This window comes from Chelonoidis abingdonii, chromosome 1, assembly GCF_003597395.2.
Source record: "Chelonoidis abingdonii isolate Lonesome George chromosome 1, CheloAbing_2.0, whole genome shotgun sequence".
NCBI classification, from domain to species: Eukaryota; Metazoa; Chordata; order Testudines; family Testudinidae; genus Chelonoidis; species Chelonoidis abingdonii.
This window is the reverse complement of record NC_133769.1, coordinates 11,526,516-11,539,352: the sequence shown is the minus strand read 5'-3', so window position 1 is coordinate 11,539,352 and position 12,837 is coordinate 11,526,516. Positions and strand designations below refer to the sequence as shown.

The window sequence follows — 12,837 nt, the reverse complement described above, 5'->3', positions numbered from 1 at the left end:
GTGGGTGCTCAGGGGGGTTGCACCGCTAGTTTTCTCCAGGGGAAAGTGGGATTTGGAAGGGAGTTGGACCATCATCCATGAAAGGGAGTCTGTTGGACCTGACCCAGTGCTCACTGAAGTCAAAGGAAAGTCCCTCCTGGACTCCAGCAGACAGGAGGTCCAGCCCATTGTTAGGCAGGACTTGCAGTCTCTCACCAGCTGCTGTGATGTAAGCTGTGTGTCACAAAGGCCAGGTCTGCAGGAGCAGAACGTATGCAGGGATCCCTGCCCAGGTGGCCCCCTGGGGTGCAATGGCCCTCCCTGCTTCCTGACTGCCCTTGGGAGGGATCTGATGGCCCATGAAGGTGACCTTAGGGCTGAACTGGGCCTGACGGAGTCATCCAGCCAGGGGAGCGTGCAGGACTGATGTCCCACAGGACCAGGCAATCGCAAGCTGCTGCCCTGCTGTGGAGCCATGAAGGTTGGGCTGATTAACTGGGCCGGGAGTTACCTCACCAGTGAATGCTACGCGGATGGCGTCACTGTCCTGGGAAACTCACTGGGCAAGAAGCAGGTGAGTGATGCTAAAAATCTGCCGTGATGCCAAAGATTTGCAACCCGCCCCTGGAGCAGAACCAGCTGTGCTCCCCGCAGGCTTGGAGCCGCCCCCATCGGGGTGGCCCATGATGTGACAGAGTAAGAAGCTGGGGTTCAGCCTCTATCCCTCACCCCCGCATGAATGTCGATTCCACAAGGAAGAGGTTTTTTCTAAGGGTGCATCTTCTCTCCTAGCAGAGCGCACTGGGAAGCTTTGCTTCCTGCCCAAGTACGTTGCTGCTGAGATCACCGTTCCGGCCCTGGCCAGGCAGAGACGCTGCCTTCTACCTGCAAAGATGGGCGTTCCTGCCCTGCAGGCCAGGATGGCCGAATTCCACACGGGATAGGCACTGTGGGCCACTGCAGTGTGTTTATAATCCAGCTCAAGGCAGAGAGGTGCCCTCAAAGGGCATGGGCAGGGGCAGGGACCTTGCTGTAGTGTGCCCCCCTCCTCCCCCAGTGCTAAGTGCTCCCAGCCCCTGAATGTTATTGGCTCCCAAGGGGGTGCCAAACCTCTCACAGGATAAGTAGAGAGACGCCATCCTTCCCTGGCAGGTTTGCAGACAGATTCCAGAGGTGACCTGTGGAGGGAGCATTGGGGTGGAAGGGGGAGCAGACGGAGGTAACATCAGTGGACTAGGAGGGTTACAGGGTGGAGGGCTGCTGCACTGCATGACGGAGTGAAGGAAAGGAATCTGCCAGCTAATTTCTTGTAGGTTTCTTGGAAGGCCTAGAGCTCATGGAGGGGTGGTGGCTTTGCAGGCCAGCTCAGGGAGGGGGTCCCACATGTAAGGGTGGGTGACTCCGACAGAAATGCAGCTGCGGTTGTAAGAGACGTGCAGATGCGGGGTAGCAAGGCTGGCATTCTGGGCAGAGCAGCAGGGCTGTGACGGGCTGGAAGGGGAGGATAAGCAGCTTGAACTGGATGTAGTGGTGAAGGGAGAACCGGTGGGGGTGGGGGTGGAGGGCAGGGATATGGGCAAATTGATAGACACAGGTTTTAACCCAGGCAGCTGTGATATGCATGGGCTGGAGAAGGGTCTTGTGGGGGCCAGGGAGGCTGGAGAGGAGCGGACGAGATGTGACAGGCTCCTCATCCCATTTGCAGCCCCCCTTGCTTCCTTGAAGAGCCTCACTAGACAAAAGCAGAGACACAAATCCATTGCTGCAACATGCCCAGAAAAGGCCTCCAAGGGGCGCTGACCCCAGGGCCTGGCCCTCCCCCCACCTTGGGACTGCACATAGGCACAGCAGGGCCAGTCTGAACTGACTGATCCCAGCTCTGGGCAGATTTTAGCAGGAAGAGGCAGAGGTCCTGTGGAAAAAATAGCACGTGATCATGCAGTTGAAGATGTATATAATCCAGCCACATGAGAAGCTGAACTGAAGTTGCCCAAGCTTTGACTTTTGAGTGCTTGATGTTCCAACCTTACTAATGGTCTGTTCACACAGGTGTTTTTGTAATTTCCTATGTTTTTAAAGAACCCAACTGAAAACAACTGGAATTCCATCATATGGTGCCATACTGACACCCACATGGGCCATCAGCGGGGTTGGAACCTTTAAATCCTCTAAACAGACCCCTGCCACTTGAGTTAATGTAGTAACTGGTAGCAGTAGAAGGTTGTCATCCTCTGTATAGTCCAGCATGAGAGGGGACGAGAGACACACTGTGCCAGTGAATTTCACAGCAGAGGGATAGTGAGACTCAGGGCTTGTGGGTTCCAAACCAGGCTCTGGAGGGGAGTGTGCTTTAGTGGGCACAGAGTCTGCTGCTCATTTTCCCCCACAACAGTGAACCGTTCTGTCCTGTCCCCTCCAACCCGTCCTTTTCCCAGTCCTGTCTTTCCCCGGCTCTGTTCACCTCCCCAGTCCCAGTCCCCACTCCTCAGGCTTCTCATTCCAGCGCAGCCAGTCCCAATTTCCCCCTGCCCCGAGCCTCCATTCCCAATCTGCCACACCCTTGGGCTTCTTGTCTGAGTCTACTTCCCCCATAACCCACCTGCAGGTCCTCCTCTTGACCCCTTTGCATTCAGGTCAGAGGGCTTCCTCCTCTACACTACCTGGGCCAGCAGGGGAGTCATTGAGAGCACTGGAAAGCCAGCCTCCCTCTGCTTCTAGTCCACATGGCTGGACCTGAACCCAGCACTACCAGGAACAGCTCAGAGCTGCCAATGCAGGGAAAGTCACAGCTTGGTCACACTTGAGTAGATTTTAAAGCTACAGCATTAAAACAAAAGTTGTCAGAATGTTTTTAATATAGGCAAAACAACGTATTTTTTCCTAGCCTGTTCATGGAAATGGCTAACTCGTTCTGGGTGAATATTTTAACAAAATTTCAGCCAGAGATGGACATGCTGCATAGAAAATGTCATCCCACATGGGTGAAACTTGGCAAGGTTATAAAGCAACTCGAAGCAGATCTGGCAATGGTGCAGCTGAGGGGGTGAGGAGGTCGGGGGGCAGAAATGGAAGCTGCATTTTCCTTGTGGTTTAGTGCACAGCGAGATGCTGGGGCTGAGGAGCGGACCCAGGTGTCCTGCTTGGCTGGTATGAGGAACATTAGCCCCATCAGTGCACTGAGAGCACTGAAGCTGAGTGACGGTTGAACTCCAGGCATGTCTGGGCTAGGGGAGCACCCAGCCCTGCCTCATTATAGACAGGAGCGGTGCCAGGGTTTCTGGCGGCCTAGGTGGGGGTCCTTCCGCGCTCCCGGTCAGCGGCAATTCGGCAGCGGGGGGGGTCCTTCCACGCTCCCAGTCTTCGAAGCACTTCAGTGGTGGGTCCCGGAGCGAGTGAAGGACCCGCCATAGAACTGCTGCCGAAGACCCGGAGCACTGAAGGACCCCCCGCTGCCGAGGGCCACAAAATCCTGCCCTCCCAAATCCTGGTGCCCTAGGCAACCGCCTAGGTCGCCTAAATGGAAGCACCAGCCCTGATTATAGAACTTAGTGCCTATCCGAGCACATCAAGTCTCTGTCCCCCACTCCGCGAGGCAAGTGTGGGGCTGTTCCCTGCAGCCTAGTCCCCAGGGCTTTCTCCTGCCTAATGCCAAAGGCCCCAAGCCAGAAGGCTCCTGCCCCTTTCCTGGGAGATTATCCCACAGCCAAATACCGTTCACCATGAGCAAATGGCCCCTGAGATTCAGCCCCATTGCTCCCTCTCTTACTCTCATCCCATTATGGCTCCTGTTTTCCCATAACTCCTTTCCCCCCAGCTTGAGAAATGAGCAGCTCCCACCGAGCAGTCCCTGGTCCCTGCGTTTACCCCTCTCAGACACTCAGGGGGGTTTCACCTCCTGCCCCCATCAGCCGAGCTATGCTGGGCACGCCCAGGGCTCATTGGCAGTGAGATGCTCCCCGTAACTTGGCTGGGGTTCAGCTCAGGGCCCTATTTCTTAACATTGACTATCACAAATCACTCCCTCAAGCATTTTTCTCGCCATGATGCAAACTGAGCCTGCGTGTGTCTCTCTCTCAGGGCTGGATTTAGGGGCAGCGACTGCCTGTTGTTAAGGACAAAAGGGAAGATAGAATGTTTGAGGTAACATGTTTCAGGTATTCCATGGGCGGATTCATTTTTCACTAACCTCCTAGAATGTCCCGGATCTTTGTAGAATCTCGTGGAACCTTCCAGACTTTCCGAGAACTACCTTTTCCTCGAATCTCCCAGAAAGTTGTCAGTCAGGCCCTGGCGGGTATCTAAGAGGCGTGGCATAGCCAGTCAGTAAGTGAGATATAAGAACGAAGTGAAGTGAGAGCCCAGCTGTGGTATTGTGAACCTTGTTTTGTTGTGTAATTGTGAAAGTGTACTTGTGTTTTAAGTCTTCAAGAGTGTAAGTAGCAACTCTCTGACGTTGTGCTTCAGTTCACGAGGGCAAAGGTGAGAAAAGCGACTTTTTGAACTAAAGAATTAGGGTAACATTCTAGGGCTGTCACCTACTGTACCACTAGTTAATGCTGGTCCACCCAATGTGGGTGCACAGTTCCATTTCTTGATGTTAGTACCTTTCAGTTATTCTTAAAATTAAAATTTCTATAAGCTTAGTGGAAACTATTTTTTAAAATTCACTTATACATGGTATGAATAAATACCGATTTATAGATCCTAGCCTGAAAATGTATTGTCTTATATGACAGGGATAAATCATGCATGCAAATCGTGCACCAGAGTCATGAAATGGGCTATAAATGCAATAAAAAATTAGGTATTCAAAAGTTAAACAAATGGAGGGGAAGTGCCAAAGACATTTCTCACCTGAGACACCATTTTGTCTAGGGCCAGCCCTTGTCTCTCTCACCAGGACGTTATACGCTTCTCAGGTGCACCGTCAGCTGCCAAACACACCATCGACAGCTTCTGGTAGCTGCCATTCCATGACGGTTTGCGTCAGCCTCTTGCCCCACCACTAAACAATCTGAGCTGGGCCCATTGTCCGTCACCTCCTCTCCCAGCAGGTCCCTGCGTTCCACCAGACAGCTCTGCAGAGCTCTCCAGCTATCTGGATTGGAGTTGGTCAGTTCTCAGCAGATGATGGCCAGGGGCTGGGAGAGGTGCCAAGCACAGAAGCAGACTAGCCAAGGGGCCCCTATTCAGGGAGTTGTTTTCAGCGTGTCTGGATGGCTCTTTTCCTCACCACCCTGGCTGCTTCCAGAGCAGGGAATTAAGATGGCAAAGAGTCCATGCTGCTCCCAGGGTTTCTGGCTGTCACCGCTGAGGGATTGTGATGTCATATAGGCTGTTGGAGGAGCCAAGGATTGTGGGAGCCAGGAGAACCCCCAAGGTTCTAGACCCAGTAGAGCCACTGGTGCCTGCAACTGTTGTTGCTTTTTGTTCTTCTGTTTGCATCCTTCGTTGCTGGTTTCTGTTGTCCTTTGGCACCAGCTGGGCTGCTGGTACTTCTGACGCCATGTCATGTATTGCTTGTGCATGGTAGGCTTCAGAGCAGGCTCTTGAACCAGTTATGGCCTGGCAACAGAGCTCCCAATGTAGAGAGAGACAAGATGAGTCACTGTAGGATCCTTTAATGGGCTGCCAGGTGTAGCTGAGGTTAGCCCAGGTAAGGACCGTTGCACACTGTGCCCTGTAGTGGTCAGACATCCAATACAGGTTAGCGTTCCTTTACACTCCCTATGCAGGGTTCTCACAACACATTGTTTGGTGGCCTCAGAGTGCAGCCACCAAATTTTCCTAAAATTCTGAATTAACTTTAGGAAAAACAAATCCAAATTATTGTAATTGATTTATGTAGGGTTTTTTTTTCTTTGCAGACCCAATAATAAAAATAATGTACAGCCTCTGGCCTCCACTGCCTTCCCCTGACCCAGCACCATTGCCCCAGGCTCCCTTCCGCGGCCTCGCCCCCCAGGCTCACCCCACTCCTTGCCTCTTGACCATGCAGCCTGTAAGGCCAGCCCCGCTGACGCCCAGAGCCAGAGCCCCACAACTGGAGATGGGAGGGGGTGAAGCCCTGCAGCTGAAGCTGGGAGGGATGGGGTGGAGGGCTGAAGCCTGCTGCTGGAGTCAGCCCCTGGGCGCTGTCGGGAGGGGCTGCTGCTTTGCCACCTCCCCCATCTCTGCACAAGAGGCTGTCATAGCCACAGGAAAACCTCCTGGTGGCCACGTGTGGGAAATGCTGCCCTATGCGACATCGCTTTCCAGAGCAGGTTTCCTATAGTGCTCCTCCAGCCAAGCACTCAGCCCGCCGGGCACCAACCTGGTCACAGATTGAGGTGGGGCCACATGCAGTGAGCGGGGCATTCCCTAGAATCCTGGTTCTCCATGAGATCATTGGCAGCGACAGTGGCATCACCATCACTGGCCTTCGTCCATTCCCAAGGAACAGTTAATTCCTGTGGATCAAGCGGCGTTTAACTTCCTACACTGGGTTACATGTTCACTCTGCACACACCCACTCCTCAGACAGGGACCGCCTCCAGTATTCACTAGTCTTGTGCCAGCAATTCAGCGGAAAGCCGGCTGGCCCCTGGCCATGTGTGGGGAGTGTATATATGCAAGGCACAGATCCTGCCTCGGTGCAGGAGGGAGGTGCATTCATATGCAGCCAGAGCTTGCCTTGTGAAGGTGCTAGCTCCGTGGAGGATGTGGGATCAGGACAGATACGTGCTGGTCCTCAGACAGGAATCCAGGACTGGCACTAGAGTTTTTTGCGCCCTAGGTGCACAGCCATTTCGCCCCGCCCCGCGCGCCGCTCCCGCGGCTCCAATGGAGCTGCTGCAGCCATTTCTGTGGAGGGTCCGTTGGTCCGCAGCTCCAGTGGAGCTGCTGCAGCCGTGCCTGCAGGAGGTCCACCAGAGCCGTGGACCAGCGGACCCTTCACAGGCATGACTGTGGCAGCTCCACCGGAGCCGCCTGCCGTCCCCCCCAGCAAAATGCCGCCCCCCCGAAAATTCTGGCGCCCTAGGCGATTGCCTAGTTCGCCTCAATGGAAGCGCCAGCCCTGCAGGAATCTTAAATCTGAAGTTGAACTGTGGCCTCAAGGAGAACTAGTCAGGAATTGGTCAAGGAAACTTTTTTTTTTTTGTCAAAACTAAAACTTTGTGTGGAAAAGGGTCGTCTTTGACGCATTCATTCCTCAACTTGAAAAAAATCACTGTTTTTTAAAAATTTGTCAAAAGGTCCCATTTTGGCATTTTCAAAACAAATATTTTATTTTGTTCAGTTCTAAATGACCTTTTTATTTTGAAATGTAATCTAATTACAGCACTTTTCTTTTAAAAAAGAAATGATCCGAATCAAATAGAAACATTTTGAAATTATCAAAATGTAATATTTTGACTGGACTAAATCAATTTAAAAAAAATATTTTTGGTTCACAACATTTTTTCAAACTTTGACCTTTCATCCTGACTTGGGATAGGAAAAATGTCTGAGATCTCAGACATTTTTGCAGGATAGGAAAACAATTTTCTGCCCAGCTCTAGTGCCAGTCATTGATCAAATCACATGCTGGTCATCTTTATTATAGAAGCAAAGAGCTTGAGGACAGTGGAAATGTTCTGTCTGGTCTGCATCACCCTCCCTCCACCTCCACGGCAGGCCAGGGTGAGAGTGTGCAATCTATCCATCTAGACAGGTTTTTATATGATGTCTATTAACATATCCTCTAAAAGCCTCCCAAAATTCTATAGATCGCACATGAGAGCTCTCTCATCTGGGTGTGTTTTGCCAGCCTGTTTTGTGTTGCTGGTGTTACTACAGGGAGGTTAGGATGAAGAAATGGGTTTTGTACTGTGCTCTAAAGACAATGGGGTAGCTGCCTGTAGCTGCTGGCTTGTCTTCCTGGCTCATGAAGGACTCACTGCCTCACCAGGTTTATTCTCCCAGTGTAGGACACAGGCAAAACCTCAAACACAAAATAGTTCCTCCCCTTTGATGGTCTCAGTCCCTCCTGCTTCAGGGGTACTGCAGGAGCCCATCTTCCTCCTACACCTCCTTGGTCCTCCTCCAGGCCATCTGCCTGGGAATTATCCTCTTCAAGCCCTACCAGAGAAGCCAACAGTGATTCAGCTCCTCAGCTGAGCCAGCAGCTGGCTTTTGTAATCCCTTCCTTCCTTCTTTCCTTCCCAGTGGTGTCTGATACTGAGCAGAGCCTGCTGGGCCCTGGGTCTTAAAGGGGCTGATCACCCTATTACAGCAGCACCCATCCTGCTCTCTGCCCAGAGCGAGCTCCTGCTGCATGAGCCAGCAGCTGAGAAAGCCCTGTGTCTCGCACGCATGCCTACTGCACCCTTGGCACTGACGGTTCTCTTGTTCCAGTGGGACGTAGTTGTGGGTGAGGCCATGGCCATGCAGAGTGAGATGGTGCCTCAGGGAGCTTGGAGGCCTTTGAGGGGGAGGACCAAACACTTGAGTGTGACCCAGTCTCCAACAGGGAGCCAATGCAGAAGCCACGATAGGAGGGGCTGGGCTCTCAGTGAGGCCTGCCAGGCGAAGGGCGCTTGGTGGTTTGTGTTACTGAGCAGGTAGGTTGTAGCTTTCTTCAGGGTGTTGTTTTCACACTTAAGTACAGGGAATTACAACAAAGGGGCTCAGGTATGATGTAGGTGAGCTGCTACCAAAACTTCCTAATCTCTCCTTAGTGACAGTGACTACGCCAGAGGACTGGCAGGTAGCAAAGACTGTCCCCATATTGAAAACGGCTGCAGGGTTGAGTCAGGGAGTTAGACCTGTTTGACACTTTACATCCATTCCCAGCAAATTGGTTAAACTGATGATTAAAAACAGCCTAAGTATCTGTGAGGCCATGGTCTGATAGGGTCTAACTAGCAGAGATTCCACAGAGGAAAATTGTGTCTCACTAAACACTGAGAATTTCTTGAACATGTCAATAAGGGGTTCCTTCAGGAGCTAAGTAATCATGAGTGAGAGGCGAAGTATTGTCTTGGATCAAAAACTGGCTAGGAGACAAAAGGCAAAGAGTAGGATTCAATGGTTCATTTTTACCATGACAGCAGTGTGATGGAGCAGGCTGGATTTGACCTGGGAATGTTGCCGGGGAGTTACAGTGGGGATGAGAAGGAAGCGAGATGAGCTGTAACCTGAGCCAGGAGGGGATGGGGAGAAGTGACACCTTCTGCCTGGGAGACTGTACAAAGGAGAGGAGGAGCAGAGGGGAGGAATGCAGGAACCCCAAGCTGGGGTCTAAGCTCCCCGAATCCCCCAGAAGGACTTAATTGAGGGGTTCTGGTTGTATCTACATGCTCTGCTTGAGACTGTGTTCCTGTCATCTAATAAACCTTCTGTTTTACTGGCTGGCTGAGAGTCACGGTGAGTCCCAGGAAGAGGGGAGCAGGGCCCTGAATCCCCCACACTTGGTGACAAGCAGGTTAACAGCAGGGCCTCAGGGTTCCATACTAGGTCTTGTGGTTATGTATTTATTAATGATCTGGAAAAAGGAAGGGAGTGAATAGTGAAAGGGAAAAAAATGCAGATGACACAACATTATTTAGGTTAGTCAGGACCAGAGAAGATGGTGAGGAACTGCAGAGAGACCTAACCCAGCCAGGGGAGCGGGCAACATGATGGTAAATTAAATTGAATGTAATGCACATTGGAGGGACCTACGTAAATTACTCACACACCTCCTAGGAGTCTAAATTAACTGTCTGAGCTTCAGAAAGGGATTTGGGTGTCCAGTGGAGCCCTCTGTTCAAAGCACAGCTGCAGTCAGAGAAGGAAGCTGGATGTTTGACTCTGTGAGGAAAGGGATGGAGAATAATACCAAAAACATGATAATGCCTTTATAATAAATCAATGGCGTGGCCTCACCTGGGTACTGTCTGCAGTACGGGTCACCCCATCTCCAAAAGGATATTGCAGAACTGGAGGGTGTTCAGAGAAGCGTGACTAGAATTATCCAAGGCCTGAAAACATGTTCCTAGGAAGAGAGATTGAAAAGGCTGCAATTGCTACTTAGAAAGGAGACAAGTCAAAGGGGCCCTGATAAAAATGTATCAAATCATTAATAATTTAGAGCAGTGGGTCTCAAGCCTATTTGGTCATGCTCCCCCTTCTTTATGTGTGTTTATATCCCCTGCTCCCCCTTGCTCCTGCCACATAAGTACATATACTGCCATCCAGCTCTGAAGGCAGCGCCGACACCAGCAGCAGCACAGAATTAAGGGTGGCCTGGTATGGCATCGCCACCCTTACGTCTCCACTGCTGCTGGCTGTGGTGCTGCCTTCAGTGCTGGTGCCTGGCTAGTAGCCGCTGCTCTCCTAAAGCTTCTCATGCCCCGCCCCAATACATTCTGTGCCCCCCCAGAGGAGCGCACCCCCCCAGTTTGAGAACCTCTGGTCTAGAGAAGATAGAGTGGGAGTTTCTGTTCTCTCTGTCTCATAGCACAAGCACAATGGGACACACAATGAAATTCAAAGATGAGAATTTCAAAATTGCTAAAGGGAAATACTTTTCACGCCGGGGTCATTCACCTGTGGCACTCACTGCCACAGAAATTCCTGGAGGCTAAGAACTTAAGAAGATTCCAAAATGGATTGGACATTTATATGGATAACAAGATTATCCAGAGTTATCATAATTAATGACAACAATAATTCTGGCAGGAGATATTAAACCTTGTGTTTCAGGGTTTAAGCCAGTCTCCAACTATATAAGAGACCATGGATTCACCAAGGGCAAGTCATGCCTGACTAACCTGTTTGCCTGCTATGGTGAGATAACTGGCTTTGTGGATATGGGGAAAGTGGTGGACGTGATTTACCTAGACTTTAGCAAAGCTTTTGATACGGTCTTCCATGGTATTCTTGCCAGCAAGTTAAAAAGTATAGATTGGTTGAGTGAACTATGGGTAGAAAGTTGGTTAGATTGTCAGGCTCAGCAGCTCGTCAGGATCAACGGCTTGATGTCTAGTTGGCAGCCGGTATCAAGTGGAGTGCCCCAGGGGATGGTCCTGGGGCCAGTTTTGATTAACATCTTCATTAATGATCTGGATAATGGGATAGATTGCATCCTCAGCAAGTGCTCGGGGGAGAGGAGGGCAGGGATAAGGTCCGCAGTGACCTAGACTAATTGGAGAACTGGGCCAAAAGAAATTTGATAAGGTTCAACAAGGACAAGTGCAGAGTCCTGCAGTTGGGATGGAAGAATCCCATGTACTGCTACAGGCTGGGGACCGACTGGCGAAGCAGCAGTTCTGCAGAAAAGGACCTGGGGATTACAGTGGACGAGAAGCTGGATATGAGTCAGCAGCAGGGCCGTCCTTAGGATTTATGGTGCCCTAGGCGAGATTATTAAACTGGTACCCCTGTGCCTGTCTTGCTCTTAGCAACACAAACATAAGTTTACACTATTGGAAAACTTACCACATGCATGTTATTAAAACCAGTTAAAGTTAATGAAGCACACTGTAACGCTGATGGACTAGCACTAAAGAAGTAGCATGACAGAAAAAATTCTGATTTGACAGAATGATGCAAATAATATGATTTTTTTAATTTGTCAACATTTTATTGGAAATTTCTATGAAGAGGTATTGAAACAAGGATTAATTTTTAATTAAAAGCAATCTTTCTGGCTTTTTTGGTTGCAAAATCAGTAATAATGTCATCATATGACAAAGACAAAGTGATGTCTTGTTTGACTGCAGGAATAGCAAGACCAATCAAGTGTTCCTGACTCACTGTAGATTGGAGATAGTTTTTAATGAGCTTTAGTTTTGAGAAACTCCATTCTCCTGATGCTACTGTTACAGGAATTGTCAGTAGAATACGAGTGGCAAAGTACACATTAGGATATATGTCAACAAGTTTGCAGGTATGAGTAAACTGTACAAGGTCCATCATCGATTTTGTATGTGGCAACATTGATGACAGTGTACTCAATTCTTCATACAGTTCAAGTCCATTTAAATCAAAGTGATCGCCATGCTTCAGGAGGCTCTCTAGGTGAGGGGTCCCCAACGCAGTGCTCGTGGGTGCCATGGTGCCCACAGGGGCCTCTCAGTGCACCTGCGTACTGGCCGGTGGACAAGCAACCACCGAAATGCCACCGAAATTCGGCAGCATTTCGGCGGTGACACCTCTGGATGACACTGCTTGCCGCAGAAAAGTAGCGTCATCCAGAGGCATCGCCACTGAAATGCCACCAAATTTCGCCGGCATTTCAGCAGATGCCCATCCACTGCCACAGTCCTTTGTCTGGTGACTGACAGACAAAAAAGGTTGGGGACCACTGCTCTAGGTTCTTGCACTCTGTCATTAGTTGCTCTTGTTTTCCTATTTTGTTGAATTTAGTCCCACTCAGCCCGCTGCCAGCTGAGTGAATGGAACCCCAGGCAGACAGCGGGTTGAGTGGCTCAGCCGCCAGCTTGCTCAGCCCGTTGCCAGCCTGTGGTTCCTTGGGGGTCCACAGGCCAGCAGCAGGTGCTGAGTGGGACCAGCAGCCGGGACCCCAGGTGGCAATGGGGCAGCAGCCAGAACCCCAGAGCAGCGGTGGGCTGAGCCGCTCAGCTCACCGCCGCATGTCATCAAAAATCAGCTCGCTTGCCACCTTTGGCACGAGTGCCTACCTTTGCCGACCCCTGCTCTATACATTAGTAAGGAGATGAGCATATTGCAGTTGTTGGAGGGCTCTATTTAGCAGTAACAGGGCTATAGGAAAGTCCGTCAACATTTTTTGTTTCTCTGATGAAAACTGGCCCACTCCCTTCCCCATACCAAACTTGTCACAAATAATTGTCAACAACTTAATTTTCTGTTTTTGGCTAAGATATTGATTTT

General features: G+C 50.6%; 1 protein-coding gene across 1 annotated transcript in view; it reads left to right on the top strand.

The window, feature by feature from the left end:
• The first annotated feature begins 454 nt into the window (after window positions 1-454).
• Window positions 455-12,837, top strand: part of FSCN3 (fascin actin-bundling protein 3) — a 26,308-nt gene continuing 13,925 nt past the window's right edge. The window contains exon 1 of the mRNA XM_032769971.1: window positions 455-553. Within this exon, the coding sequence (XP_032625862.1) occupies window positions 455-553 (99 nt within the window). The remainder of the gene's footprint in view (window positions 554-12,837) is intronic.